The sequence below is a fragment of the Aethalodelphis obliquidens genome, unplaced genomic scaffold (genome assembly GCF_003676395.1).
Source record: "Aethalodelphis obliquidens isolate GAN/ISIS:26980383/991018 unplaced genomic scaffold, ASM367639v1 scaffold36, whole genome shotgun sequence".
In the NCBI taxonomy this organism is placed as follows: Eukaryota; Metazoa; Chordata; class Mammalia; order Artiodactyla; family Delphinidae; genus Aethalodelphis; species Aethalodelphis obliquidens.
The window spans coordinates 12,896,220-12,922,908 of record NW_020837980.1 but is presented as its reverse complement, the minus strand read 5'-3'; the positions used below and the strand labels follow the sequence as shown (position 1 = coordinate 12,922,908).

Below are 26,689 nucleotides of genomic sequence, written 5' to 3'. Positions count from 1 at the left end.
AATAATTTTTTTTTTTTTTTTTTGCGGTATGCGGACCTCTCACTGTTGTGGCCTCTTCCGCTGCAGAGCACAGGCTCTGGACGCGCAGGCTCAGCGACCATGGCTCACGGGCCCAGCCGCTCCGCGGCATGTGGGATCCTCCCGGACCGGGGCACGAACCCGCGTCCCCTGCACCGGCAGGCGGACTCTCAACCACTGTGCCACCAGGGAAGCCCTAAAATAAAATTTTTTGATGAGTTTCATTTCTTTGGCATTTCTGGGTTAATTCTGATTGTTTTATGATGAATGTCTCCAGAAAATAGTTCATCAAGCATTTAGATTATTTCTAAATATATCTACTTCTTGATGAATTCTACCTTCTTTCTTTTAAAACTCCAGGGCTTAGATTCTTCAGTAATATAAATATGTACTGTTAAAATTGATCTAAGTGTGATTTTTTTCCCCTGCTTTAACATATGAATCATTTTAATATTTGACTATATTAAGAACTAGTGAGGGCTTCCCTGGTGGCGCAGTGGTTGAGAGTCCGCCTGCCAATGCAGGGGACACGGGTTCGTGCCCCGGGCCGGGAAGATCCCACATGCCGCGGAGCAGCTGGGCCCATGAGCCATGGCCGCTGAGCCTGCGCGTCCGGAGCCTGTGCTCTGCAACGGGAGAGGCCACAACAGTGAGAGGCCCGTGTACCGCAAAAGAAAAGAACTAGTGAGAGGAAATCTCTTTCTAAAATATGTAAATAGCAGCTGAATAATGGGCTTACAACATTTTTGTTATATATTCCTATAATTTGAAGAAAGATCTATGATACAGTTAAATTTTTCTTCCAGTCAGCAACAATTGAGCGCATATCTCATATAAGGAAGATCGCTAACTTGCAAATTTGATCTTTTTGCTCTCTTCTCAGGAAATTATATGATTGTTACATTGTAAATCTCTTTTTTTTAAAAAGTGTACCTGTTAATAAAGTCTTTTGACTGTGTTGGTTAAAAGACTCAAGTTGATGCTATATAAGTAAATTTGTGTTTATTTTTTAAAGTATCTATTCCAAATTAATCACTAGTAATTAGAGCTAGGGAAAAGTATGGAGAAAAAAAGGAAAGAAGGTCCAGGGTTGAACTCTGGGACACCTATTTTTAAGAGTAACCACCTCGGGGCTTCCCTGGTGGCGCAGTGGTTGAGAATCCTCCTGCCAATGCAGGGGACACGGGTTTGAGCCCTGGTCCGGGAAGATCCCACATGCCACGGAGCAACTAAACCCGTGCACCACAACTACTGAAGCCCATGAGCCACAACTACTAAATTCCGCGCTCCTAGAGCCCGTGCTTCGCAACAAGAGAAGCCACTGCAGTGAGAAGCCCGCACGCTGCAGTGAAGAATAACCCCCGCTCGGCACAACTACTGAGCCTGTGCTTTAGAGCCCGTGCGCCGCAACTACTGAAGCCCACGAGCCACAACTACTGAAGCCCACGTGCCTAGAGCCCATGCTCGCAACAAGAGAAGCCACTGCAATGAGAAGCCGGCGCACTGCAACAAAGAGTAGCCCCCGCTCCCTGCAACTAGAGAAAGCCTGTGTGCAGCAACGAAGACCCAATGCAGCCAAAAATTAATTAATTAATTAATTTTTTAAAAAAAAGAGAGAGTAACCACCTCAACCGTATACATTTTCTGGGTTGAGAGCTAATAAAAGGAAAATCTGCTTTTGGAATTCCATGTGTAAAAGCAACCTGAATGGATGTAAAAATGAGGTGATTATGATTGACAGCTAGAGAAAATTTGTAGGTGAAAAAAATTCATTGAAAATCTTAAGATAATATTAACTTAAGAGTAGAATTTTCAGGGAATTGTTTAGAATACAGAAATCAATATAATAATTAAGATATATGATTGCCAGGTAATTTCAGTATTGTGTGTTCACTTATCCCAGAATTTCAACTTCCATTTTCTTTTCTTGTATTTTCCACTCTAAAAACTAATAATTACTCATAATTTATGTTGATAAAGATGATATTCAATATTTTGTTTTGACTGTGACAACTATTCGTTGATTATGTGCTCACAGCAATTTTTAGCCAGTTGTGTTGATATAATTTGCCCTATTAGCCAGGAATTGTTGAATACCACCTAATGGCCCAACCTGGTGTCAGTCGCCCTTATCCTCTAGAAATTATGTCCTTTATTCTACTTCTAGCTCTCAGCATTTTTATTCTGCCTTGGTAGTCTTAATCATTCAATATGAAGGTACCTAATTACTATGCTATTTCATTTCATAAGATGGGGAGATTTTGTTTACTTGGTTTTAAGGTATTGGGCTCTTTTTCCCGTGTGGCCAGAATACTTACAAATGTTTATCACGGCATATCACCTAAGAGATAGAACATCCAGTTTTTATCTAGATAGTTCATTTCTTCTAAATTTATAAAGTATTTAACCGATGAATTACAATGTCATTGTCCCCAAGTGTGCAGAACCTTGATGGCATTAAAAAATCTAAGCATAATATACATTCTCTGAATAATTTCCATCTCTGGGCCCATTATTTTCATTTTCTATATTTGCATGTATTTTCTGCAGTAACTTAAATGTCACTTTTTAAAATTGGATCACAAGTTTTACATTATTTATGTTATCTTAGCATACATTTCTGAATCAGTTTTGGTTCCACTTAGAGAAAAGTCAGCATGTGTATTTTTTGATTACATCTCTTAAATCTCTGAGAAAAAAATTGAGGAAAAACTCATTGCAGTTCTAATTTAAAATAATAGCTTTTGGTAGACAAGAGGTAACTGGTTTTAAAAAACCTTTTCAGATATTTGGTATTCAATGTTAAAAAATCCTCCCCACCCCTGAATTTAGCACGGATAAATGTGCTTTTAGTATAGATCTTCTCTGACTCTTATCTTTCAAGGGAAAGAAGCTCTATAGCATATCTTAGTAAACTTTAACAGTGTCTGATATTCCTTCCAACCTGGAAGCTATGAGTTTTATCTAACATAAATATATGGATAGTCCATAACTCCAAAGAAAAGAGTCACATTTCCTTTTATTTTTTCTCACTGATTGTATTCCTAACGAGCTATCTCTGTATAGCTGTATAGGATATGTATAGATTATGTATTTTCTACACATCACTGAAACTGGCAGCAATAGCACACTGAGGATCCAATAGGAGCATTATTATGTATTGAAATGTGCAAGGTTGGCCAGTTCCCGAGAGGGGCCTCCCTGGTGTGGTATGATCTTGGCAATTTCATGCAGGTTCAGACACTCAGCTTGGTCTTGTCAGATCCTGGAAGTGATTGGTCTCAGGGAAGCTGATTCTCATCAACAAGACCCAGATACAGCAGCTGGCATGGTGAGCAGTAAAACTGCCCAGTGGCCCAGGCACATACTGCTGAGCAGCCCATTCTTCCTGCGGTGATGTGGACACGAGATGCCAGATTCGAATCCACAATTGCTTGATGAGATGGAATGGTAGTGGTAATAGAGTCCGTGGCAGCCACTGACTTACTCATCTAGTCCTCACAACAATCTTGTCTCCTTGGTGCTACAATTTTCCCCATTCACCACAGGGAAGATTGAGGCTTGGTCAGTTTCTGCACCTTGCCCAAAACGCAGCTCGTAAGAGGTAGAGCTGTCAGCTGAGCACATGCAGTCTGGCTCCAAGAGCTCTTACCTGAAACTCAGGTCCTCTTGAACATAGACACAGAGAGTTAATCAGTCATAGGGTTCAGATCTTTGATAGCATCAGAATGAAATTTCCGTTGCCACAAACCAGAGTCATGTTTGTCTCCTGGTGAGTTAACCTTCCTGGCTGGAAACCATGTTATTTCAAATGACTAGTTACAGTGGTCTTTTAAGTGTGGATTTTTGTGGTTTCACTGTCAAAGGGCAATCTTATTTGCTTTCTTTCCAGATTTCTAATGGTGGGGACACTCATCACTTTTTTTCCTCTAGTGCTTTATACGCTGTATATTTTAGGTTTAATTTTTTTTCTCTTTCTGTTTATACATTCTGGTTTCGTACTTGAGTTTTCATACTACAATACTGGGGATTTGTGCAGACTTCTCTGTGACCATTTCGGGGTTTTTTTTTTTTGGTAAAGTCGAAGGTAATTTTATGTTTTTCCTAGATTGAATCCCAGAAATAACATGTGCATTACTTCATCTGATTTACTCTGGCTTTCTTCTCTGATTTCAGAGTGGATAAGATTACATCTGAGAATGCACCAACTAAAGAAATCAATAACTTTCCCAACCATAGAGTGCTAATTAAACCAGAGGTCCAAAATAACCAGAAAAACAAGGAAATGAGCAAAAATGAAGAAAAAAAGGCATTAGAAGCTGAAAGATATGGATTTCAGAAGGATGGCCAAGATAGACCTTTAACAAAAATTAGTAGTGTAAAATTGAATTCTCTGTCGTCTGAATATGAGAGCGGGTCAACGTGCCCGGGTCAGACTGGACACTACAGGCCAGTCAATGTGAATAGTTCAGAGAACAAAACGGTCAATGTTAGCCTGGCAGACCTTAGAGGTGGAAGTCACCCAAATACAGGGCCCTTACACACAGAGGCTGATCGAGTCATACAGAGAACGAATTCAATGCAACAGCTGGAACAGTGGATTAAAATCCAGAAGGGGAGAGGTCATGAAGAAGAAACCAGGGGGTAAGTGTCTTGTTATGTTCACAAGAAACCTTGTGAACCCAGGTTTCTTTCCTGTTATGTTGGTGGGAGACTGATTTCTGAGATACCAATTCAAAGTATTGAGTTCAAATTGCGTTTGAGATATTACAGCTTCATTACTCATCTTTTTTTGATGGTAATCAGATATCAGTGTTTTTTCTCTGCCTCTCAGTGTTCTGTCACCCAACTTTACTAATAGCAAGGAGTCATCCTCCCTGGCCCAGCACAAGAGAAGGCATAGGCTGTGGGTACAGATCATGTTTGTTTGGGATGAGGAAAGTCGCAAGACCTAGCCTCACCCCTCTACGTGCACACGTACACACACACGCACACACACACACACACACACACACACACACAGTGAGAACTTGTCTTCACTCTCCCCACCGCCCTGCTGTTTTCCACTAGTAGCTTCTGCAGCTTGATGTAATACAAAGCTCTCCTGAGACATGTAACGTGGAGACCAGAAAGGCTTAGGCTCTCTAGTTATCAGTCTCATTCCTTGGCTTTCTTAAACTCATAATGCACATGGCTAAGTATTATATTTATTCATCTAAGCATTTATTCATTCATGTACACATTTGTTCTTTCATATACTTATAGTATAACTACTCTATGGTAATCATGGGGCCAGAAAGTGAAATACTGAAAAGATATAGTCCAGATTTCTCACAAAGGTTCTTAGTCCAGTAGAGGAGAAAGTTAAACAAACAGGTACAGTATATGGTGATAAATACAGTGATGGAAGAACAGGATGCTGTAAGAAGATGTTTCAGGGACAACCAACACAACCTAAGTGTTCAGGAAAACCTCTTTGGAGGAAGTGAAATATGGGGCAAGATATGAAGGATGGTATGCTTATCTTGGTTTACATATGCAGAACTGATAGAGCTGGGAAAGGACTCCGAAGACATGAGTCTGGCTTAGGCACAACTGCTGTGATGATGGATGGGAAGTGAGGCTGGAGAGAGAAGCCAGAGGAGATGTATGCAGATCGGTGTTTCAGCAGTATCATCCATGCTGCAGAATCTGGAGAATGAATTGGAGAAAGTTCAGAAACTATTGGCATGAGTGAAATGAGGAGAGGAAGGGGATGTATTCACGATATAATTGACAAGGCTAGTTGGGTGCTTGGATGTGCTTGATCGCAAACTGGTCTCACTCAAGTCTAATTTGAGCGGCTGGGGGAAATCAAGAATGACGCCCTGCTTTTTGGTCTGGTCATCAGGCGTTGTCCGGTGCCTTTCACTGCATAGAGAAGGTTTGGGAAGAGAGAAGGTAATGAGTGATTGGACAGGTTGGATCTGAGGTGCCTGCAGTCTGTATCTCCAGAGAGAGATCTGGGCTTGAATAAGATTTGGGGTGTCATCATTATATCAGATATGCTTAAAGGTAAGGATGAAAATCAGAAAGAACATTTACATTTAAAGGGAAAAAAAAGGATGGTGGGCCTGCAGAGGAGACCGAAAATAAGGGCTAGAGGAAACGGAGGAAAAGCAGGTGATTGTGGATGAGAAAAAATGTTGTGTTGTGTTGTTAGGTGGGAAGCTGGTGATGCAAGATTTATAACGTACTTTAATGAACTAACATAGTAAAATTAACTGAAGACTTACTGTAACTCTTACCTCTCGATAGTAGGAAACCAGAAAACAACGAGTTACTAATGTTTTGGTTAAAAGGAGATGAACTTTTGTAATAGTGGAATGTCCTTCCGGTCTGGGTGGCTGTCTGCCAGTCTCTTCTCTCAGGAGTGCAGCTCAGCCAGGGCTGCAAAACCCGACTCCCGTGATTCAGTTGCTCACTTCCGTTTTCTTCTCCTCCACCCTTGGTGCTCACTTTTCTAATTTTCTCAAGGGACAAATTGTGAGAAACAGTTGCTGTTTCAAAAATAAAATTTGATTAGAAGAAAAGCCAGAGGTAGTTCTGGGCGGTGGTGGGGGAAGAAAGGATGTTTTAAAGTACTTATAAAGGATGTTTGAAAGTACTTACTTATAAAGGTAATTGTTTTCAGGGAAACAATAATAAAAATCCCAGCCAGAAGATTTGCTGCATCTCTACCCAGCAAATTAAATCTCACTTCTCAATAGAAGCACTTTTCCTCAAATAAAATCATACTTTCTTAAGGTTGAATGGGTATAGTTAAAGGGGTTCAGTATCTGGAAGTTAATTTTTTTTTAATTGTTGAGCATAAGTATTAGTTTTCAAGCACTTGTTAAAGCCCTTGGTTGAGTATAATTAACACACATAAAGGCTCTTTATTTTGACTGCAGACCTTCAGCAGCTTCTGAAGGCTAGTCTTAGGTTATTTTGAGCTAAAGTTTTCTCCACGTTGCTCCTCCAGCTTCAGCTTCACTGACTGGAGTCCAGTTTGGATCACTGAAATAGATCATCTACATTATCATATGAACTTCGTGCTTAAGAAACAGTTGCGAGGTTTTATAATGAAATAATTTTTATTGGTGGGAAGAAGCATGATAGTAATACATGGTATAATTGGTTTTGTGAAACTTTATGAAAGGCTGGCTTTTATTCCTAAAGTTCTGATAGAAAGAATAGAGGTTTAATATGTAGTCATACAGTAGATGCCTGCATCTGTGAGCAGAGCCTGAAAGTTTCTTTGTGAGTAGCGGGCACCGTTCAGATGCCGGGAGCCTAAGCCATTGTTCCGCGTGGCAGAATCACAGGTCAGGGTTTTCATGGTGTTTGACAGGCAACTGCTGATGAATGGAGCACTAAACCTGATGAAGGCACTTACAAAGTTCGTTTCTTAAGCTTTCACTTAAAAGTAAATCACACTTTGCTTAATTTGAATTTCTTTGGGGAAAACCACTGAAGGAGAATGTATTTTTTTTTTAAAAAAGAGGTCTCAAAATGGTAGAAAGTATATGGGATAAAAATAAATATACTTGATGACAACCAGATTTTCCATTAAAATTCTCCGAAAGGAGTTCGAAAGATGGCAGAAGAGCCTTTTATACTCTGTGATCCCTAATTAGCCAGACTTGGTAGGAAAATAGCCTGTTGTTAATGATCACATGATAAGTGTTCAACTTCAATATCCATCTCTGCCACAGGTTCCAGCTCACGTGTTATGAATGCTTGGGTTTCGTGCAATCAGATTTTCTGAACTGGAATTTAAACATTAGTCCACAGGCAGTTTTTCATGTACTTTAGATCGAAAATGTGTGTCCCCTCTTTATGTGATTATGTATGATCTTTTTACAGATTTCCAAATAGGGTATAAAGTTAATATTATTTATGTTCTCAGTATATGCTTCTATGACATAGTTCTATGCCTAATCCAGAGCTTCTTGCACAGCAAGGTCTCTATAATATTTCTTGAGTTTATGAATGGCCAAATAAACCAAGGTATATTGGAGTACGTTGCTTGAGTGCTAGGGCAGAATTTCTTGGATGGAATCATCTTCTCCCTGTCTGACACGCTTCCTAAGCATATAGCTGTGGGGTTGCCAGCTCTGGACTTTTTCCAGTTTCTGGCTTAACGGAAAAGGTAGGAATAGGAAGGGAGACCAAGCAGGGGAAAATTAGGAAATGTACGTGAAGAGAAAGCAGCAAAAAATTAAATTCTTTCTACTGCTTATATCAGAGTATTATTGGGTACTTGTCTCCCTCACTTCAGCCCAAAAGTCATCAGATGGTTGGCCCCTGTGTAGTGGTTCTTGGGATGGAGGTATGGGAGGGAGGGTGACGGGAATAAATTTTGAGCAAGTCTGTTTTAAATCAAGACATTGAAAAGCTGAGGGATGATCAGCGTGATGAAGGAAATTCAATTCAGGGGAATGGTTGAAGAAATTGGAAGTATTTCAAGTACAATATAAGACGTGGGATTTTAGAGTTGTAAGACCACTCTGTGATCAAATCATCTTCTAGATGAGAAAGCCGAATCCCAAAACGTTTCAGTTGGCCAGATATCAGTAGCATGTGAAGGACTCTAGCACTTTTAAGATTATGCCCTTCCTTATTTAGGGGTATCTTTTTATCTTTAAGTATATCATTGCAATAGAATAGTAAAGTTTTTTTAAAAATAATTTTCATACTTTTGGCACAAATTTTAAAACAGAAAGTTGATAACCCCAAGTATTAAAAGGAGTATGATCTCTCGGTCTTCGCCACACACACACTTGAACATTCTCTCAGTCCCAGAGGTGTAACTTTTCTAAGGTCTCCGCACTTAGTGCGAAAGCAAGAATGAAAGCTTGGCCCTCCTGGTTTTTGATCAACTGCTTTTTCCCACTTGACTAATAATGAAGTTCACTAATATTAAAACATTGTAAAATTCCGGAGATTTGCAGTTTTGTATCTGAAATATTATACTGGAAGTATTTTGTCTTTAAATAATTAAATTTTGAGCTTTGGCTTCAAGTCATTTTTATTTCTCAAATTAAGAAAAGTTATCAAGGGAAATTATTCCTTCAAGCCACAAATGTACTGATTGATGTACTTCTTCCCATAAACAGTCATGCTCTCAGAAGGCCATGGTACAGTAGAGCATCACCACCTGCAGTCCTTCATTTCCTGTCTTCACACTCTTAGGCACAACTCAAAAACTCTAGTGTTCCATCCACACGCAGAAACCCTATTTAACTATTCTGGTGAGATGTGTGAAGATGAGATTCTAGGAGTTTATTTATATAAAAACAAATAAGATATGAGGACAGACTTGAGATGAGATCTTGAACATTCTTATTTCTGAAAAAAGTTTAATACTCTTCTTTCTTGCAATAAAACTGTACCTTGTGTGGAACTAATAGTCTTTTATGTGAGTGACATAGATGCTGTTCACTTAATATATTAAATCCATTGAACTGAATTTCATAAAAAGATTAAAATCTGTTCATTAATCACTTGTACCCTGTATAATACTTTGGTCTTTAAAAAAAATAAGTCCTAAGTATATATTTTACCTACCAAGAGGAAAAAAAATTTTACTCTAATTTAGAATCTGGGAAACAACTCTCCTTCAGTTTTACTTTCCAATTGTTCTTTTATTTCAGAGTAATCTCTTACCAAACATTACCAAGAAATATGCCAAGCCACAGAACCCATATCGTGGCCCGCTACCCTGAAGGCTATAGAACACTCCCAAGAAACAGCAAGACCCGGCCGGAAAGTATCTGCAGCGTAACTCCTTCCGTTCACGACAAGACAGCTGGGCCTGCTGCCGAAGAGAAGCGGAGATCCATGAGAGATGACACCATGTGGCAGCTTTATGAGTGGCAGCAGCGTCAGTTTTATAACAAGCAGGGCACCCTCCCTCGCCATGGCACCCTGACCAGTCCTAAAACCATGGTTAATATTTCTGACCAGACAATGCACTCCATCCCCACATCACCTTCCCACGGCTCCATAGCTGCTTATCAGGGCTACTCCCCTCAGCGAACCTACAGATCAGAAGTGTCTTCACCAATTCAGAGGGGAGATGTGACGATAGACCGCAGGCACCGGGCCCATCACCCCAAGGTAAGACGTCTGTTCATCCAGGCTTCACTGCTCCTCCAAGGATGCTGCGTTTTACTTCTAGTACACGTCTCTCTTTCTCTGAATGGGAGAGACAAGAACATGGGGAGGAGGTAGGCAAGGCCAGCTCTTTTTTTGTTTTAAAAATTAAGGAAGAGTATTCTGCAGTGTCAGAATCTCATGTAGAAAACCTAAGCTTGCAATGCTTCATCCCTCAGGAGCAGCTCTTTGGAACAGATGCATTATGTATTCTTCCCTGCTTGATAGCATGTCTCATCAGCTTTCTCTGTAGGGTAAGACCACACATATTTTGATTGGCCCTTCATACACTCAAATTCTACGCCCACCCTCTTCTAGCATCCCTGCAGTCTTGTGTCAGGCCCTTCATGTTCTTTGCTAAGATAAAAGTGCTAACCTTAGGACTTTCCTGGTGGCGCAGTGGTTAAGAATCCGCCTGCCAGTGCAGGCGACCCAGGTTCCAGCCCTGGTCGAGGAAGATCCCACATGCTGCGGAGCAACTAAGCCCGTGCGCCACAGCTACTGCGCTCTAGAGCCCGCCAGCCACACTGCTGAGACTGCGTGCTGCAACTACTGAAGCCCGTGCACCTAGAACCTGTGCTCTGCAACAAGAGAAGCCTGCGCACCGCAACGAATGGTAGCCCCCGCTTGCTGCAACTAGAGAAAAGCCCGCGCGAACGAAGACCCAACACAGCCAAAAATGAAATAGATAAATTAATTAATTTTTTTTAAAAAAAAGTGCTAACCATATCTTCTAACCAGCGGAAGATATGGCATATTGAAATACTCCTCAGGTGCCCAATTGCATACTAAAGTAACAATGCTTACTGATATATATACTTTTTTTTGCTCAGCGGCCATGGCTCACGGGCCCAGCCACTCTGCAGCATGTGGGATCTTCCCGGACCGGGGCACAAACCCGCGTCCCCTGCATCGGCAGGCGGACTCTCAACCACTGCGCCACCAGGGAAGCCCACTTTTTTTTGGTCCATGCCTCGTGGCTTGTGGGATTTTAGTTCCCTGACCAGGGATCAAACCCATGCCCTCATCAGTGAAAACAAGGAGTCCTAACCACTGGACTGCCAGGGAATTCTCGACATATACTTTTTAAAAAATTAAGTTATAGAGATCATGCTTTAACTTGCACCTTAAGTTGGTATAAGCCTTGCTTAGTAGAGTTTTTGAAGTGAATTCGAGTGCTTTGCATCAATCAGCTTTTCATAATGCTGAAGCAGTTGTTTTGATCAGTCACCCTATGTGTGCAGCTGGGTCTCTAATGTCTGTCCTAAAGTGAAAAGGAATTTTCCTGTCACTTTCTTTTTAATTCTAAAGAACACCTTGCTTTATTCCATTTTGAAAAGCACCTTTTCTTATCCTTGCGATGGGCTGACTCCTTCAGTTACATCATTGCATAAAGCATTTGCTTGATTTTTCCGTAAATAAGCATTAGATAGAAATTAATAAGTCAATCAGGAATTTTCTTCTGGAGGAAGCTTTAGTTTGTCTCACCAAAAAAAGCTCACTTTGAACTCTGCTGTAGCAAAGGTCAATATTTTGTCACTTCGTACATCCAAAGACTAATAAAAATAGTAACAGTATTCAAGAGAAATCTGATCTAATACAAATTGTCAGTGCGTGGTTGATGAGTGTTTTCATGGCCAAAATTCATCATCTCTTACCACAGCAGGTAAGAGATGCGTGTGTGCTCTCTAGCCAGTTTTCCCAGTCAACTAAACATCTCTTCCTCCCGAAAAACTTCTCCAACATTGCCAGTTTTTCTTTCAAACTGTCCCATCATCTTCCTTGATGTGATCAGTGGTTCTCAAAGTAGGGTTCATGGACCCTTAGGGAGTACCTGGGGGGGTACCTGAGGGTCCCCATGACCCTTTCAGGGAGCCTGTAAGTAAGCTCAGAATTATTTTTATAATAATAATAAGGCATTATTCATTGTGTTACCATTTTCTAATAGTGCGAAAGCAACAGTGGGTGAAAGTACTAGCACCTTAGCCTAAGTCAAGGGAATGGCTCAGACTATACTAGTGGTCATTGTAATGCTTCACTGCCACAGACTTGCCTTAAAAATAAATCCCTTTGATGAAACAGTAAAAGATAATTTTATTCAATCTTGACTTTTCATTCCATAGCATTTTAATATTCTGTGTGATGAAATGGGAAATGTACTTAAAGCATTTCTCTTTGCATACCAAAGTGCTAATAGTTGTCTCAGGGAAAAACACTTGAGTGGTTATTTGAGTTGCCAGCAGAACTAGCTCCGTTTTTGTTTTTGTTTTTGTTTTTGTTTTTCAGCCTCTAAGTTTTTATTAACATGAGTTTTCAAAAATAAGCATCCAGGGACTTCCCTGGTGGTGCAGTGGATATGACTATGCACTCCTAGTACAGGGGGCCTGGGTTCGATCCCTGTTCAGGGAACTAGATCCCACATGCATGCCACAACTAAGAGCCCGCCTGCTGCAACTAAGGAGCCTGCGAGCCTCAACTAAGACCCGGCACAACCAAGTAAATAAAATAAATAAGTATTTAAAAAAAAAAACAACAAACAAGCATCCATACTAGTGTTGTGGGATGAGGGTGGGGGAAGAAATTCTGCTGTATTGGTAATAAAGCTCCAGGTTCATCCTGTCATGGATCTCATAGTCCCCCAGAGACACGTGGTCCTTAAAAATCATGTACCACTTCTTCAAAACAATCTTGTTCCAATGGGTGCCAGTTTGGGCTGCAGTCAGCTTCTAAGGTCCCCGATGGTGTCATCAGTATTGCATTTAACTCGGACCTTCGTCCCTAGACGGTCGTTGCAGACAACCTCGATCATCCTGGCTGGAACTCGAATCACCCAGAACCGTCTGATGCCACAACCTTCTCACTCTAGTGCAGAGCCCAGGCCTTTTTTTTTTCTTCTTTCTTTCTTTCTTTCTTCTTCTTTTTTCTTTTTAATGAAACACCATTTTTACTTGAAAGAACGAATGACAAACTATAGTTGTTCAGACTTGGTATTTGACAGACACTTCCTCAGAGTGAAACGTTAGCCTGTCACTTCAAGGAAAGCAACCCACAGTACCTGTCACCGACCACAACATTTGAGCTTTCAAGCAAAACTCAGAATTTTGGAAATCTTGTATCTGCCTCTGTGAGCTTGACAGCTCTCTGGTGCTTAAAGGTCAATGATGGTATTAACAGGTAGGCGCTACTGATCTTGTAGACTAACATGTGCCAGCATCTGGAACATCTGCATAACCCACTGAGCCAGTGTTTGCCGCATGGCCAGTGTTTGATGTCTCAAAATCATGGATGGGTAAAAGATTCCTTTAAAGTGCAAATAGACCAATGAATGGATGTCAGTGTGACAGAGTACAAAAAGTTCATTGATACGGTTTCAGACACCACTTTGCAACTAACCTTTAAGAAAGTACCACTTTTTGACCTTTAGTGCAGTATCAAAGAACATCTGCAAATATCCAAAAAAGCTGTTCAAGTTCTCTTCCCTTTTCCAATTACATATATCGAAGGTGGCTTTTCTTCATGTACTTCCCCTAAAAGAGATGATCACAACAGATTGAATACAGAGGCAGATATGAAAATCCAGCCAGACATTAAAGAGATTTGCAAAACTGTAAAATAATGCCACTCTTGTCGCTAAAATCTCCTTTTTAAGGATGTAAAGGGCTCCTGAGACCAATAAGTTTGAGAACCACTGAGCCATACTGTATGGAATTACTCTGTTCATCAGTGTCTGTATTTTAGTCCTGAAGTTTTAGTATCTGTCTTCTTTCATAAGCACCAATAGCAATTTTAAATGGCATTTTATAATATAATTTTCATCACTGACATTGACCACAGAATTTATACTGTGCCTTCATCTTCCTAGCACGTGTATGTGCCTGACAGGAGGTCAATGCCAGCTGGCCTAACCTTACAGTCCGTTAGCCCCCAGAGCCTCCAAGGCAAAACGGTGAGTACGATATCTTTATTTACCATATCATGTTTTATTTATGTGCTACCCATGATAGCACACATCTGACATAGCTTTTAAGTTTGAGTTTTCAGAGAGGTGCCTCCCAGAGAAAAACCATTACTAGTTTTGTGGAACAGACGCTCGTCAGTAGGACTTGGAATCATGTCGCCATTTCAATGTCTTCCTGATACCTTTCCCTGAACGTCTGACTGCCTAAATACAAGATTCTGTTTTCCAGAATCTTTATAACCTGGGAGGGTGTCTTTGCTTTATAACCTGGGAGGGTTTCTTTACTTCATTGAATGTTAATATCCTCTTCCTTAAAACGGAAGTTGGAGTAGTTCCTTAGGGAAACAAATCCAGCAAGCAACTCTGTGTCTATAGTCAAACCACAGGCCTGTCAGGTTTCTCCTGTGGATTTTTATATGGATTAACTACCTTAGAGCAGAAAAGAAACCGATTTACATATTTATGCAGAGAAAGAGAGACTGTTAGAAATGCTAAGTTCAAGCAAGTACTTACCTTTATCATTTCATAGTCAGTGTTATTCCTGTTCACATTGGAAAGGAGTTATGTTACCAGGACACTATTACTCTTCAAATTAAAGAGAAAACGTGACTTTTCATCACTTCATTTTATTTTAATGGCATTCTTTTATCAGGGGAACTATGCTTTCATACTAGTAGTAGTCTTAATTTCTGTAAAGATATGATTTGAGGACCATATAGTTGTTCATTACTTAAAATCCTCTTCCTGCAGTAATCAAAACAAGTTTATCTTCTATGTATTTTTCAAACATTGTTTTATTTCATCTCTTACATGCTTAGATATGAGGCAGATTTCTTGGCTTTAAACTGCTTGTGGTTTACTTATTAAAGGCGATAGATATTGCTTGACTATAACTAAAAATTCTTAACTGTTGGAAATTTTAAACATTAGATCGTTGATCTGGCAAACAGACCTTAATCATAAGATAATGCTAAGTATCATATTATGAAAGTTTCTCTTCTACCTTGCTCCCTCTAGTGGATATTTAGGACAAAATTTATTTACCACATCCTCCTTTTGGAGGAATCAATTGTGCATCTTTTTATTTTGCCACAAATTTAAACATCTAGCAAACTTATTGTAATCTTTCATGCTTTTGAAAATCTCTTTAACTCCATAAGTAATAAAGAATTTTAAGGTTTCTTCTTTTAGTATTTCTGTCACATATCCCTCTGGGTCTTAGGCTATCTAATCCCTTACCCCACTCTCCTTTCTCTCTGGCAAGACCTCTAGAGCTTGATATGACGACATAAGATATGGACTGTCTCACAGTCATGAGGTCACAAGATGTGGTTGGCCTCAGAGCAAAAGCATCTCTTCTTTTCCTGTTAAGAAGTTTCTTCTTTAAGTCACACATGCACACACATTCTTTTGACTGTTAAGAAGCTATTGTCTCCTCTCTGTGGATACTCAGAGAATCCAATAGTAACTATGGTTTACTTCTGACATTTTTTCCTCTTGAAGGCAATAACCTTTAATGTAACTTCAAGTAACAGTTAAAATTGATTTATAACAGATACAGACTACTATACATAAAACAGATAAGTAACAAGGATTTACTGTATAACACAGGAAACTATTCAATATCTTGTAATAACCTATATAGGAAAATAATCTAAAAATATATATATGTAACTGAATCACTTTGCCACATACCTGCAACTAACATAAAAATCAACTATACTTCCATTTTCTAAAAAATGATTTGTGACCCTAAAAATATTTTTTTTTATGGAAAGTAAAGAGCAACAGCAAATGAACAGAAGAGAAGAGAGCTAAGTGTAACGCTGTGCTGTCGGCAAAACAAGTCAGTGTCGGGAACGCCTTTTGGCTCGGAAGTTTTAAGAGCACAGCTGTAGCTCTTAAGTGAACAGAGTCTCCCTGTGGTCTCTGTGCAGTTTTTAATCATAACAAAGCTCAGTCAAACACCGAATGATATTTTATGGCCTGTTAGACTGCCAATGACCATACTTTACTGCATTTCTAACGAAAAAAAAATATATCGGATTGGCCTGTTAAGGAATTGTATCTACCTTTGAAAGTTTATTCCCCTCAGAGATCAGAGTAACCAATCAGGAACCAAAAGGTTCTCTGCTCTCCGCCAAGGGTGGAAGGAGGGTTTATGCGCACATGGAAACTTTCTGTGTGTAGTAAATACATTTTTTTCTTCCTTAAAAATAAAAACTGGTCTTTTGGTCAATATAAAATATCCTGTGAAAACACTAACAGTGACATTTAAAAATATAACTGGGAAGCAGTTAATAGATCTCAGGTACTGACTGAGCTTAATGATGTGAAGATGTCATCCAAGTTTTACATGAATTTTAATTCTTTTTGTTTTACCTTCTGTTCTCTAAGATAGAGTGTTGGGCATGCAGGTAGTGTTCTATTGCTATAAAAGTCTTAGGTGTCATTTTTAAACATCTCATTAAAATGTATTTTAATAATAGCTCTCATGTACAAACCTTTATAATGGTGGGGGGTTTTTTGGCATTGCACTTCTTTATACTTAAGATTTAAATTTTCTCTCATGAGTTCTGAGAAAATGCCTTAATAGACTGTTGTTTTGCTGTATCTTACCAAGTAATACTGTTCCTTCTATTTCTCTAGATATCTATGCATTTATGTATGACCTATCATCATAGTGCCTAGGCACTATGTTTGATGTCAACCATAAGAGGATACTTGCCAAGAAATCTTGGTTTAATATCTGTCACTTAAGACCACAATTAATCTGTTTTCCACTGTTTGGATTCTTAAATTGTACTCCTTCAGCCAGAGGAGCTTACGCTGCTGCTTATAAAGCTGAGACGGCAGCAAGCGGAACTGAGTAGTATCCGGGAGCACACGTTAGCACAGCTCATGCAGCTAAAGCTCGAGGCGCACAGCCCAAAGGTCAGCTATGGAGAGATGTGTCTGTGTGTCTGCTCTTGTCACTCACGCTGAGCCATTCATTATTAATCGGTTTGATCAGCGTCATTCCCGTGAGCATGAGCCCATCCCACCACTGCGGCGACGACATCGGGATCTCCTATTGACCCTTTGAGAATTCCCTTGGTTATACGATATTAAAGGAAAACGTGGGTCGGCTGCATTTCTTCGTAGCCTTCCACCCACCCACTCACCCACCAACTCTTGGTTGTGAGGGAGGAAATGCATGCAGACTTCAGAATACTATTGTCATTCCTCAAACACTAACTACCACCTCCGGTAAAACAGATATTGAAGAGTCCCGTCGTTTCCCATAAAGTAATAAGTTGAGAAGTGATTAGCGTTTTAATAGTACTGCCTTTTAAATGTCAAAGATTAATTTCGTGTGTTCTTGATTTTTAAAATGAACACACGTAAACATTTCTCAAAGGGTTTAATAGCCTCTGGTTATATGAGAAACATCCAAAGAAGTAGTAACATATTGCAGAAAAGAATTAACATGTAAAGCTTCTAACCTTGAGTCTGCTAAAGCCATTTGAAGGATTTTTCTGCTTAATGTTTCAGCTTATATGCATGTCTACTTAATTTCTTACAAAACTAAGTGTAATTTATAATCATTGAATGCATCATCTGTGCCGTTTACAGGGGAGCATGTGTTTGGAAGTCGTTGTGTGCTGTGGTATAATATAGGTTGTGACAAACTACCTGTTTTCCCTGTTTCAAAATTGACCTTTTCATGAATTCCGCACCCTCTTTCTCTGTCCGTTTGTACCTTGATCGATGCCTACTAGAATGAAATCCTTTCACATCACCTTCAAAGGAACACCATATATTTGGATCATCAGGTGGGCCTTGAAGAATTTTTCTTACTTCTCATACCTTATGTTTTAATGTTTTCAATGTAGTACAATTTTCGGGCTACTCAGATATTTCAGTCGTTTTGCGTTAATACTGTGACTTTTACAAGTGGCAGGCTAAGAGACCCCTCACCAGGGGAATTCAGGAATACCAGAATAAGCAGGTTAGAAAGGACAGTTGTGGAGATGAGGTGGGATACAAATGCCAGCTCTCTGGAAATTGAGAGCCTGGATTCTCTAGATTTCTTTTTTCTTATCCCAAGAATACTTGTACTTATTGGCTTGTATCAGCTTGGAGGTGACCTAATTAAAGAAATAGGCACCCAGCTGTGAATGCCTTGTTGCAGGCCAGGAGGAGGTGGGTGTGGTGCTCTCTGTATTCCCAAGGGGAGGTTAACGATGGGTAAATGTTGAAAAGTGAGTGGAAGTTGATGAACAAGGACTGACACTCCTAAATGTTGGCGTCTATGAACTTCCCTGTTAATTTTAATTTGATGAGGATTTTTTATATGTTCTTAAACATAAAATTTCTTCTAGTGGATGCTTTCTTTTTGCATATAAATTAGGCTACAATTTTCTTTAGCTTGTTTTCAAAACGTTCAAACTTGAATATTTTATCAAATGAAAGAGGTTACTGCGGAAAATGCTATAAGACAGTATTTACATATTTATATTTGCCCTGTTTGAAACAAAATAATAATGTACTGCTTTAAATTAGTTATATTTAAAGAGAGATTTTGCATTAGGATGACCCTTGAAAGGATGTTCAATCATTTTTCTTTTAATTTTTAAAAGAAATATGCTTTTGTTAATTTGTAATTTATTTTCCCACAAAATGTTTTCATCATAGTTTTGCCTGTTGGAATGCTTTAGAAATCAGCATTTCATGAATCCAAACTCTAGTCTTCACTTCAGAGACTGGTGCTATTAAATTTAACCACACTGTACATTATACAATCTAATAAAGACATGTTTCCCAACAAAATAGTAAGATAAGCCTTCCCTCAAAATTCCACACTGCCAGAAAGCTTCTAAGATACATGGGGAATAACTTTCTTAAAAGCACCTCTGTCTATAAAGCTAGAGATCGTTCTGACAAATGATGGGCTATTACAAAAATTAGGGTTAAAAACAACGATATGAATGTGACTCTGAAGTTATCTAGACTCTCTGGAAATAAACTTAGTGGTATATTAATCTATTGTTAATTTACTGCTCACCTCAACAAATCAAAACTGGCATTGCAGACACATAGAACTTGAGCAGCTCTTGGGAAAGGACAGGTAAATATATCGAAAAGACCACCATTTGCTAAGATGATGCCTCTCCTCACCTCCCTTTCCTGGATTGAGCTGTTTCTTCCCTTGGCCTTAGTGGCCCAGATCCAGTTGAGGCTTCTGTTCCCGTCCTTTGCTCCCTTGGCAAGGTGACTTCTACAATCTCAACTTTTAGGCGACGCGCTAAGGAGCGCCGCTCTAGAAAGTGGAAAAGGCAAGGAAATGGGATCTCCCCTAGAGCCTCTGAAGGGAGCATGGCCCTGCCCACACTTTGGTTTTGGCCCATTGAGATGATTTCCGACTTCCAGCCTCCAGAAGTATAAGAGAATAAATGTGTGTTGTCTTTTAATTAATTAATTAAAATTCAAATCTCAACTTTGTATCGATCCTCTCTGTTCTGTCAACATGTCAGCAGAGCTTTTCCAGTAACTCACCTTTTTCTTATATTAGATCCCAAAATAGTTATATTATTCCACTTTTAAAATTTTGTGATAATGAGAAGAATTGTAGAATTTGATTGTTTAAATGATGATTTGCATTGAAATAAGACTATTTCTGATGGCAAAAATTGGACCATTTTTAGATAATAATTAGACAGTGCATAAAAAACATGGTGAGGGCTTTGCCCAGAAACTCAGATATGCCTAAATGTGTACATCCTTAAGGTTTCCTTAAGGTTTCCTAAGGAAAAATCTCTCTTTAAATAAATCAAAAAATTTTATGATTTCAAATAATTGCATTTAATATGAATGAAATATTTACCTTTGAACTGTCCTGTATTTTACATCAGTAGTAAGGTTATTAAGTTATGTAGAAAGAATTCTTGGTAATGTTGAATTTTAATGAAATTTTTCACTCAGCTCAAACATTTCCAGCTTTTAATCTTGTTACTGCCAGTAGCCGATTCTAGGTGACCAGGTGTATTTTTATGGGCATTATTGGTTGCCTGGGTTTATAAACTGATTCACGAGTTTTATATAATTATAAATTTGAAAGTAGATTTTAAAACCTGAAAGTCAGAGGCTCTGGTCACATTTTACAGAACTGTATATCATACCAAGAGAACAGGTACTAATTGATACTCTTCCGACACTTATTCTGCTTGCTCAAATAAATCATCAGAATAACCTAAGGCCAACATTTAATTTATTTAAATTATCTTAATCCCTATCACTATTCATGAAAAATAGAACCAAAGGGTAGTCTCTGAGTTACTTCAGAGGTAAATTCATTTCTGATATTATAACAAATAAAAAATAAAAATGCCTTGTCTGAAATTCTGAAGATTTACATATTATACAGTCAATCGAAAACTCTTGTCTTCTGGTGCCATATCACCATCATGAGGACAAGTTATGTACTGAAGTGTTTTTAAAAATAACAAAAGCTATACTAATTATATGGTATAATTTTCTTCTGCTTTTTGTTTTATTCTGAAGTACGCTATTATAGTTTATGTTTTTATAGCCCAGTTCGTAGACTGTTCAATGTCTACATTTCTTAAGACGAGCCTAGGTTTGTCATTTTTATGAATTTTAAGATAAAGCCCCAAAGTATAACCTGTGAAAGTATAATAATCCTAACTGGGTACTTTATGAACCTCATCCAGGTTCTATTTCGAAAATGAATAAATACATAATATATCAGTAACTCATTTTCTTCTCATTTAGCTTAGTCATCACTGAACGTTAGAGAAGCTTTTGGGTACCGTTTAAGTGAAACTTGGAAATTTCATCCTACAGTATACCTCTGGAATGGATTTGACATTGTCTTTTCCCTTGTTCATTCCTCTACTATCAGAATACAGGAGAGGGGAGAAAGGCCATAAGTGCAATCTTGCAGTGACCCTGTACTTGCCAGGAAGTTGGAGTAAATTCGAGATTATCAGCAGTTGTAAGGGCATCCCCTCCTGAAGAATGGAGTGTCCTGTTGCCGTTCTTTGACAGTGAGGGAAGAGAGACTGTCTTGATATATTTTCTTTTTTTCTCAGAACAGGGCAGATTGAGCATGAGTTTTAGAGCTATATGACCCTGCTGAACATGTATTTGATGACTAGGAGTTCCTAATATTTCATGGAGCCACGTGCATATCATCTGTTTGAAGCCAGCGTAACAGGTCCCCATAGAAGCTGACTGTTATCAACCTCCTGCTGTTCAGCTGGGGCATATATATCCCCTTCAGCAGGTCTAACATGGCGAGTAGGGACTTCATTTTCTTACTCTTGTCCCTTACGAGGATTTCCTCCGGTATCTAGTTGTCGGCTCCTGTAGTCTGGACCAGGACTGGTTGTACTGAGCAAAGGAATGAAGCTGGGATCGTAGAAACTAGAGCAGGGGCTGAGGAGAGGGAACTAGGCAAGGCCTCTGTGGGTGAAGAGGTAGAGCAGGGGCTGGAGCTTCTTCGATCAGTCGTAAAGGGAGGATTTATAGGATTGGGGAGATGAGGCCATGTTCCCATCCCTTCATCCATCTTCTTCCCTCCATTTGTTTCTTTCTTCCTCACTTGCTTTTTCTTTCTTTTTCTGTTAGTGATTGAAGAGCAGTTATGAGGGAATTTCTGCCAGCTTTCCATGTAGGCCATGGTAACAGAAAATGAGACGCTTAAGAACTGAGATGAAGAAATGTGTAGGGGGCTCCCCTGGTGGCGCAGTGGTTGAGAGTCCGCCAGCCGATGCAGGGGACGCGGGTTCGTGCCCCGGTCCACATGTCGCAGAGCGGCTGGGCCCGTGAGCCATGGCCGCTGAGCCTGCTCGTCCGGAGCCTGTGCTCCGCAACTGGAGAGGCCACAGCAGCGAGAGGCCCGCGTACTACAAAAAAAAAAAAAAAAAAAAATTATGACATTCTGCCTCTACCCCTGTCCCTTCAAGAGTCACTGTAGTTAACTGCATCAGAAACAGCTGCATGAGAACGGGAAAGGAAGGGAAATCCCTCAGTCAGTCACACCTGTGTTGGGGATGGCCAAAAGTTCTTTGTGAAAAGAATACGACTCTGCTACGGATAATTTTATGAAATTCATTTGCCCCTACCCATCTGGAGCCATCTCCCCCACCCCCCAGCATGGAGCATACCTAAGTCATTTCTGAATTTAGCATCAAATGGTGTATTCTTTAACACCAGATGGCTAAGGGACCTTATCCTCAAATTTTCATGGAAAAGCTGGAAGTTTCTCATAACAAACCAGTTTGCCATAGTACAAGAAAGGAAAAATACAGCTCAGGCATACCTGTGGTGTTCTTTGTTGCATGAAAATGTTGCAGGTTAGCAAGTCAGTAGCTCAGTCCTTCTTTTATCAGCACGTTTTTTTAAAGTGTGAGCAAACGCTTGAGAGAAGAGTCATTTTTGATCATACTAACCTCTAAAACATCTTGAAGAGTAAGCTGAAGTTTCTAATTTGCAAAAGTTTTGTAGTAGCATTCAGGTTTTATAATGTAATTCTTTTATAAAGATTAATATTTTATGAGCCGTGCGCTAAAACTACTAGCGACTTTTGGAAGAAGTCTGATACTCTATTAATATTACTGGTTGCTGTGGACATTGCTCATCAGCATGCTTTCTGTATCCTTTCAAGAAACCACAATGTAGAAACAGGAACTCTGACCACTTTTAAACATACTTATGCCAAGGGAAATGCAAAAAGGCACAGTTAACTGGGTGTATGTAATTGGTACTGAAACCATTCAAGGTAAAAATCTCAGTACTTTCTTGCCTTTTGTTCTTTGTGTTCATGAAAGACAGCTTCCCTATAAGGGAAGAAATGCTAACAAGATGATTGAAAAGATTCTTGATGGCTTTCATTGTTGTCCATTCAGCAACCTCATTCTATTGAGCTATTAAGCAAGATCCCATTTTCTCTAACATTTGAAGGGGTCCTAGAGCTTCTATTTTTAGGGATGACTGAGAGCTACAGGAGCTAATGTTTCTAGGGGATATAGAAAAGGCATTTGAAAAAAGCAAACTGGAAAATTGAAAGAATATTATTGAACACTTACTGACCCAAACTAGTTACATAGTGTAGAATATCTGTATTTTCTTTTGCTGTGCTATTCAGAGCATTCCTCTCTCTCTCTCTCTCTCTCTGTCTCTGTCTCTCATACACCATTCCTCCTTTCTTCTTTTTCTGTCTCTCCCTTCCTCTGTATATTTGATCATAGAAGTGGGAGAGGGAGATGACACTGAGAAAATTCTTAATCAGGATATGACATCATAATGGCAGAATATAAATAAATGGACAGTGGGTAGATTAGAATTTAGAAAGTGGAAAGATTTAATACATGTGTGTCAATACTCTGATCTCTCAGCCTATCGGATGCTTAACCATTATTATATGGTTCTCCTGTTTCTTACCAGTGACTCATCAGGCCCTTCTTGATAACTGTTTTCACCCCTCTCAACCCTAACTGGGGAAGTGCCCTGTTTCTTGGTGTTCTCTCATCTGAACATTCATCTACTCATTATTTTACTAGTTCTCTCTTTGTTACTTTTCATCTCTAGCCCCTGGGTTTCTCCCAGAAAGCAGAGCCTGTGATGTGGGCTTCCTTGATGTGGGCTTGTTTGCAGGCAGTTTATTTTGGGAAGTGATTCCAAGGTACAGGAGTAAAGAGAGTGAGACTATATACTATCAACTACCATAGGCAACTGGGGCTTCATCTGATACTTGTTAACAAATAGAAACCCAGCTGAACTAGAGAAGAGTACTCACTCCCGTCTTCCACTGACCAAGGGTTGTCCCTTGAGACTAACTCTCTAGCACACTGAGGTTATGCATACATGAGCACCCAGTGGGTTCCCATGCACCCAGCAAGACCTGAAACCGAAGATGTGGAGAGGGGCACAAAAGGCATCTAAAACACCACTCTCTGCAGTTTCCGTTACGTAGTTATAGTTGCTCACAGAGATCTCCATTTGGAAGTTCTGCCTTCAGTACATCTCCAGCATGTCCAAAATTAAGGTTGTTATCTGATCCCTCAATTCCCTGACCAAAAAACTGAAAGCAGAAGTGGTTCAAAATATTGGTCACCTTTAACCCCATTGATGTAACAGACATTTATTGAACACATCATCCTTGGGGAAGAGCTTGATGGACTTCGAGAAGGATTAGGACCTTTCTTTAGCTGTTTGCTTAGACCTAGAACATAAAGTGGAAAAAGAGGAAAGTCTCCTCCAGCTATGGCTCAGACAGCCTCTCACAGCCTGGTGGATGAAAAGAAAAACAACTGGCAGGCTACTTGGAAGGACCCCCAGTGTGATGGTCCTTGGCACCCTGCCTGCTGTTCCACCACTTTGAGTGTGGAGATCCTACAGATTTATAAAAATGGCAGAATTAAGTCATCCAGCCTCCTGGAGTTGTATTACGTTCTCCTAATATTTCATGTGCCCAACACCAACTCATGTTAATGCTAACGATACCTTGAAACTGGAGTTAAAAGTACTTTCAAAACACTTTTACTGAAAACAGGAAAATCATGCGATTCTGTAGAACCATCCGAACAGATTTTACTTTAGCTGGTACATAATATCTGCATGGTGTTTAGTCAGGATCATAGAAGCCACCAAAACACCCTCCACGTACTAGCTCCTTGTTATACCATTTAGTCAGCAAATCCTGGCAGTACTCAAAGCACCTGCCTCATTGTCTTTCAGCTAACTCAGGAAACTTCAAACTCCCGTTCCCTACAAAATAAAGTCTCTTTTTGGTTTGTCATTCAAGCCCTTGTTTCATCACCACCAGCCCCTACCAGCCTGTGAAACACTTCCTCCCCCATAAACCCTTTTCTGCAGCCAGCGCCCCATCGTTTCTCAGATACTACAGAAGCACCCCCATTCTCTACAATGTGCACCTGCCCAGCGTCTGTCCACCCTAATAGCATAAGTATCACTTCACAGTTTTCAAAGTGCTGTTATATACCGTGTCCCATCTGCTTCTAATACTTGCCTCTGCAGCATGTGGCCAGTTACTTTTATCCCCAGTCACGTTGAATGACTTGTCCAAAATCACAAAGCTAGGATGAATACCTTGTATTAGTGAATTTTCTTTCTTTTTTAAATCTATTCTTCCTTCAAAATCAGGAGTTGTTCTTGTACCTATAGAATAGTTCTATTTCAGGTTGCTGATCTTTGTTACCTGAAGAATACCAGCTCTTGGTTATATAACTGGTTATTCTCCTATCTAACAAGACAGGAAAATGAAAACAAAATTTCCCCACCCCTCCGAAAATGCATAGTATTTCTACAGTTCCACAGTTTATTTACAAAAGCAGATATTTTAATAAGCCAATTATTGTGGCTTTTGTTTGCTTCTGTCTTATTTGAATGTATTTTTTCAGAAAGTTCATTCAGCAGAGATTTATGGAGCTCAGTGTCAGGCAGGATGTTAGAGCTTGCAAAGTGGAATTGTAAATGATTTTCAAAGCTCAGGAAGGAAACAAAGTTGAGCATAAATGCCAAAGTCATTTCTGGGATCAACCTAAGGATGTGATTATGTAGTTAAAACATAAGCTGATAAATCTTTGAATTAATGGTAGGAATTCTGCTACTCAGTGCCAATTTTAACTCAGTAAGAATACAATTGCTATTAATAAAACCCAGATCCTGTATCTAGAAGATATTTTACTTTTGATTTAAAGCTCAAATGTATTTTTCTAGTAGATTTACCCATTGACCAGAACAAATACTTTTTTTTAGCTAACAGAGATGTAAGATTTTCACTTTCAGAATGTTGTCCCTTTAAAATAGTATTGTTTTATGGTATCGTTTCACAAAATGCTTGCAAAGAAGAGAAATACGTGACCATTTCAAACACAATATTTATTTATTTCCACCATAAAGCATTTTTACAAAATGTATTTTGAGCTTTTTTAATATTTTCAGTTGCCTGTGGATACCAGGAATAAAGATGGTGACATCAGATAATACATTACTTAAAGTTAAAGGAACAATTTAAAAAAAAAAAAAAAACAGTCCTTAATAAGGAAAACAGGTTTAAGCCACTGAAGTAAAAATCAGATCTATAAAATGTATCCTGTAGCCAAAAGGATTTTAATTTTATTTTAAATTCTTGAGACTCGTAGGTGAAAAAGGATGAAACTGACGGTAAGTAAATTATATATGTAAATTATTTGGAAAGACATTAGCCTAGACCTTAAAAGTTTCCTTCAAAATATACCACAGGTATATACCTCAAGATGGTGGCTTAAAAAAGTCAGCAATTTGGGCTTCCCTGGTGGCGCAGTGGTTGAGAGTCCGCCTGCCGATGCAGGGGACGCGGGTTCGTGCCCCGGTCCGGGAGGGTCCCGCGTGCCGCGGAGCGGCTGGGCCCGTGGGCCGTGGCCGCTGAGCCTGCGCGTCCGGGGCCTGTGCTCCGCAGCGGAAGAGGCCGCAGCAGTGAGAGGCCCGCGTACTGCAAAAAAAAAAAAAAAAAAAAAAAAAAAAAAA

General features: G+C 39.5%; 1 protein-coding gene and 1 pseudogene across 10 annotated transcripts in view; one reads left to right on the top strand and one right to left on the bottom strand.

Annotated features, from left to right (window-relative positions):
• PLEKHA5 (pleckstrin homology domain containing A5) overlaps positions 1-26,689 on the top strand; it is a 243,522-nt gene that overhangs the window by 165,192 nt on the left and 51,641 nt on the right. For 5 of the 10 annotated variants that reach the window (XR_003437786.1, XM_027129465.1, XM_027129463.1 and 2 more), the window contains exons 10-13: positions 4,195-4,662; positions 9,696-10,161; positions 14,060-14,143; positions 17,917-17,970. Coding sequence is in view for 8 of the 10 variants with exons in the window: in XM_027129465.1 (XP_026985266.1) it covers positions 4,195-4,662; positions 9,696-10,161; positions 14,060-14,143; positions 17,917-17,970 (1,072 nt within the window). In the remaining 2 variants the exon portion in view is untranslated. Of the gene's footprint in view, positions 1-4,194; positions 4,663-9,695; positions 10,162-14,059; positions 14,144-15,933; positions 17,090-17,916; positions 17,971-26,689 lie in introns of those variants that run through there. The other 5 variants (XR_003437787.1, XM_027129464.1, XM_027129481.1 and 2 more) reach the window with 4 other exon arrangements.
• LOC113632380 (ubiquitin-like protein 5) lies at positions 12,690-13,057 on the bottom strand (annotated as a pseudogene).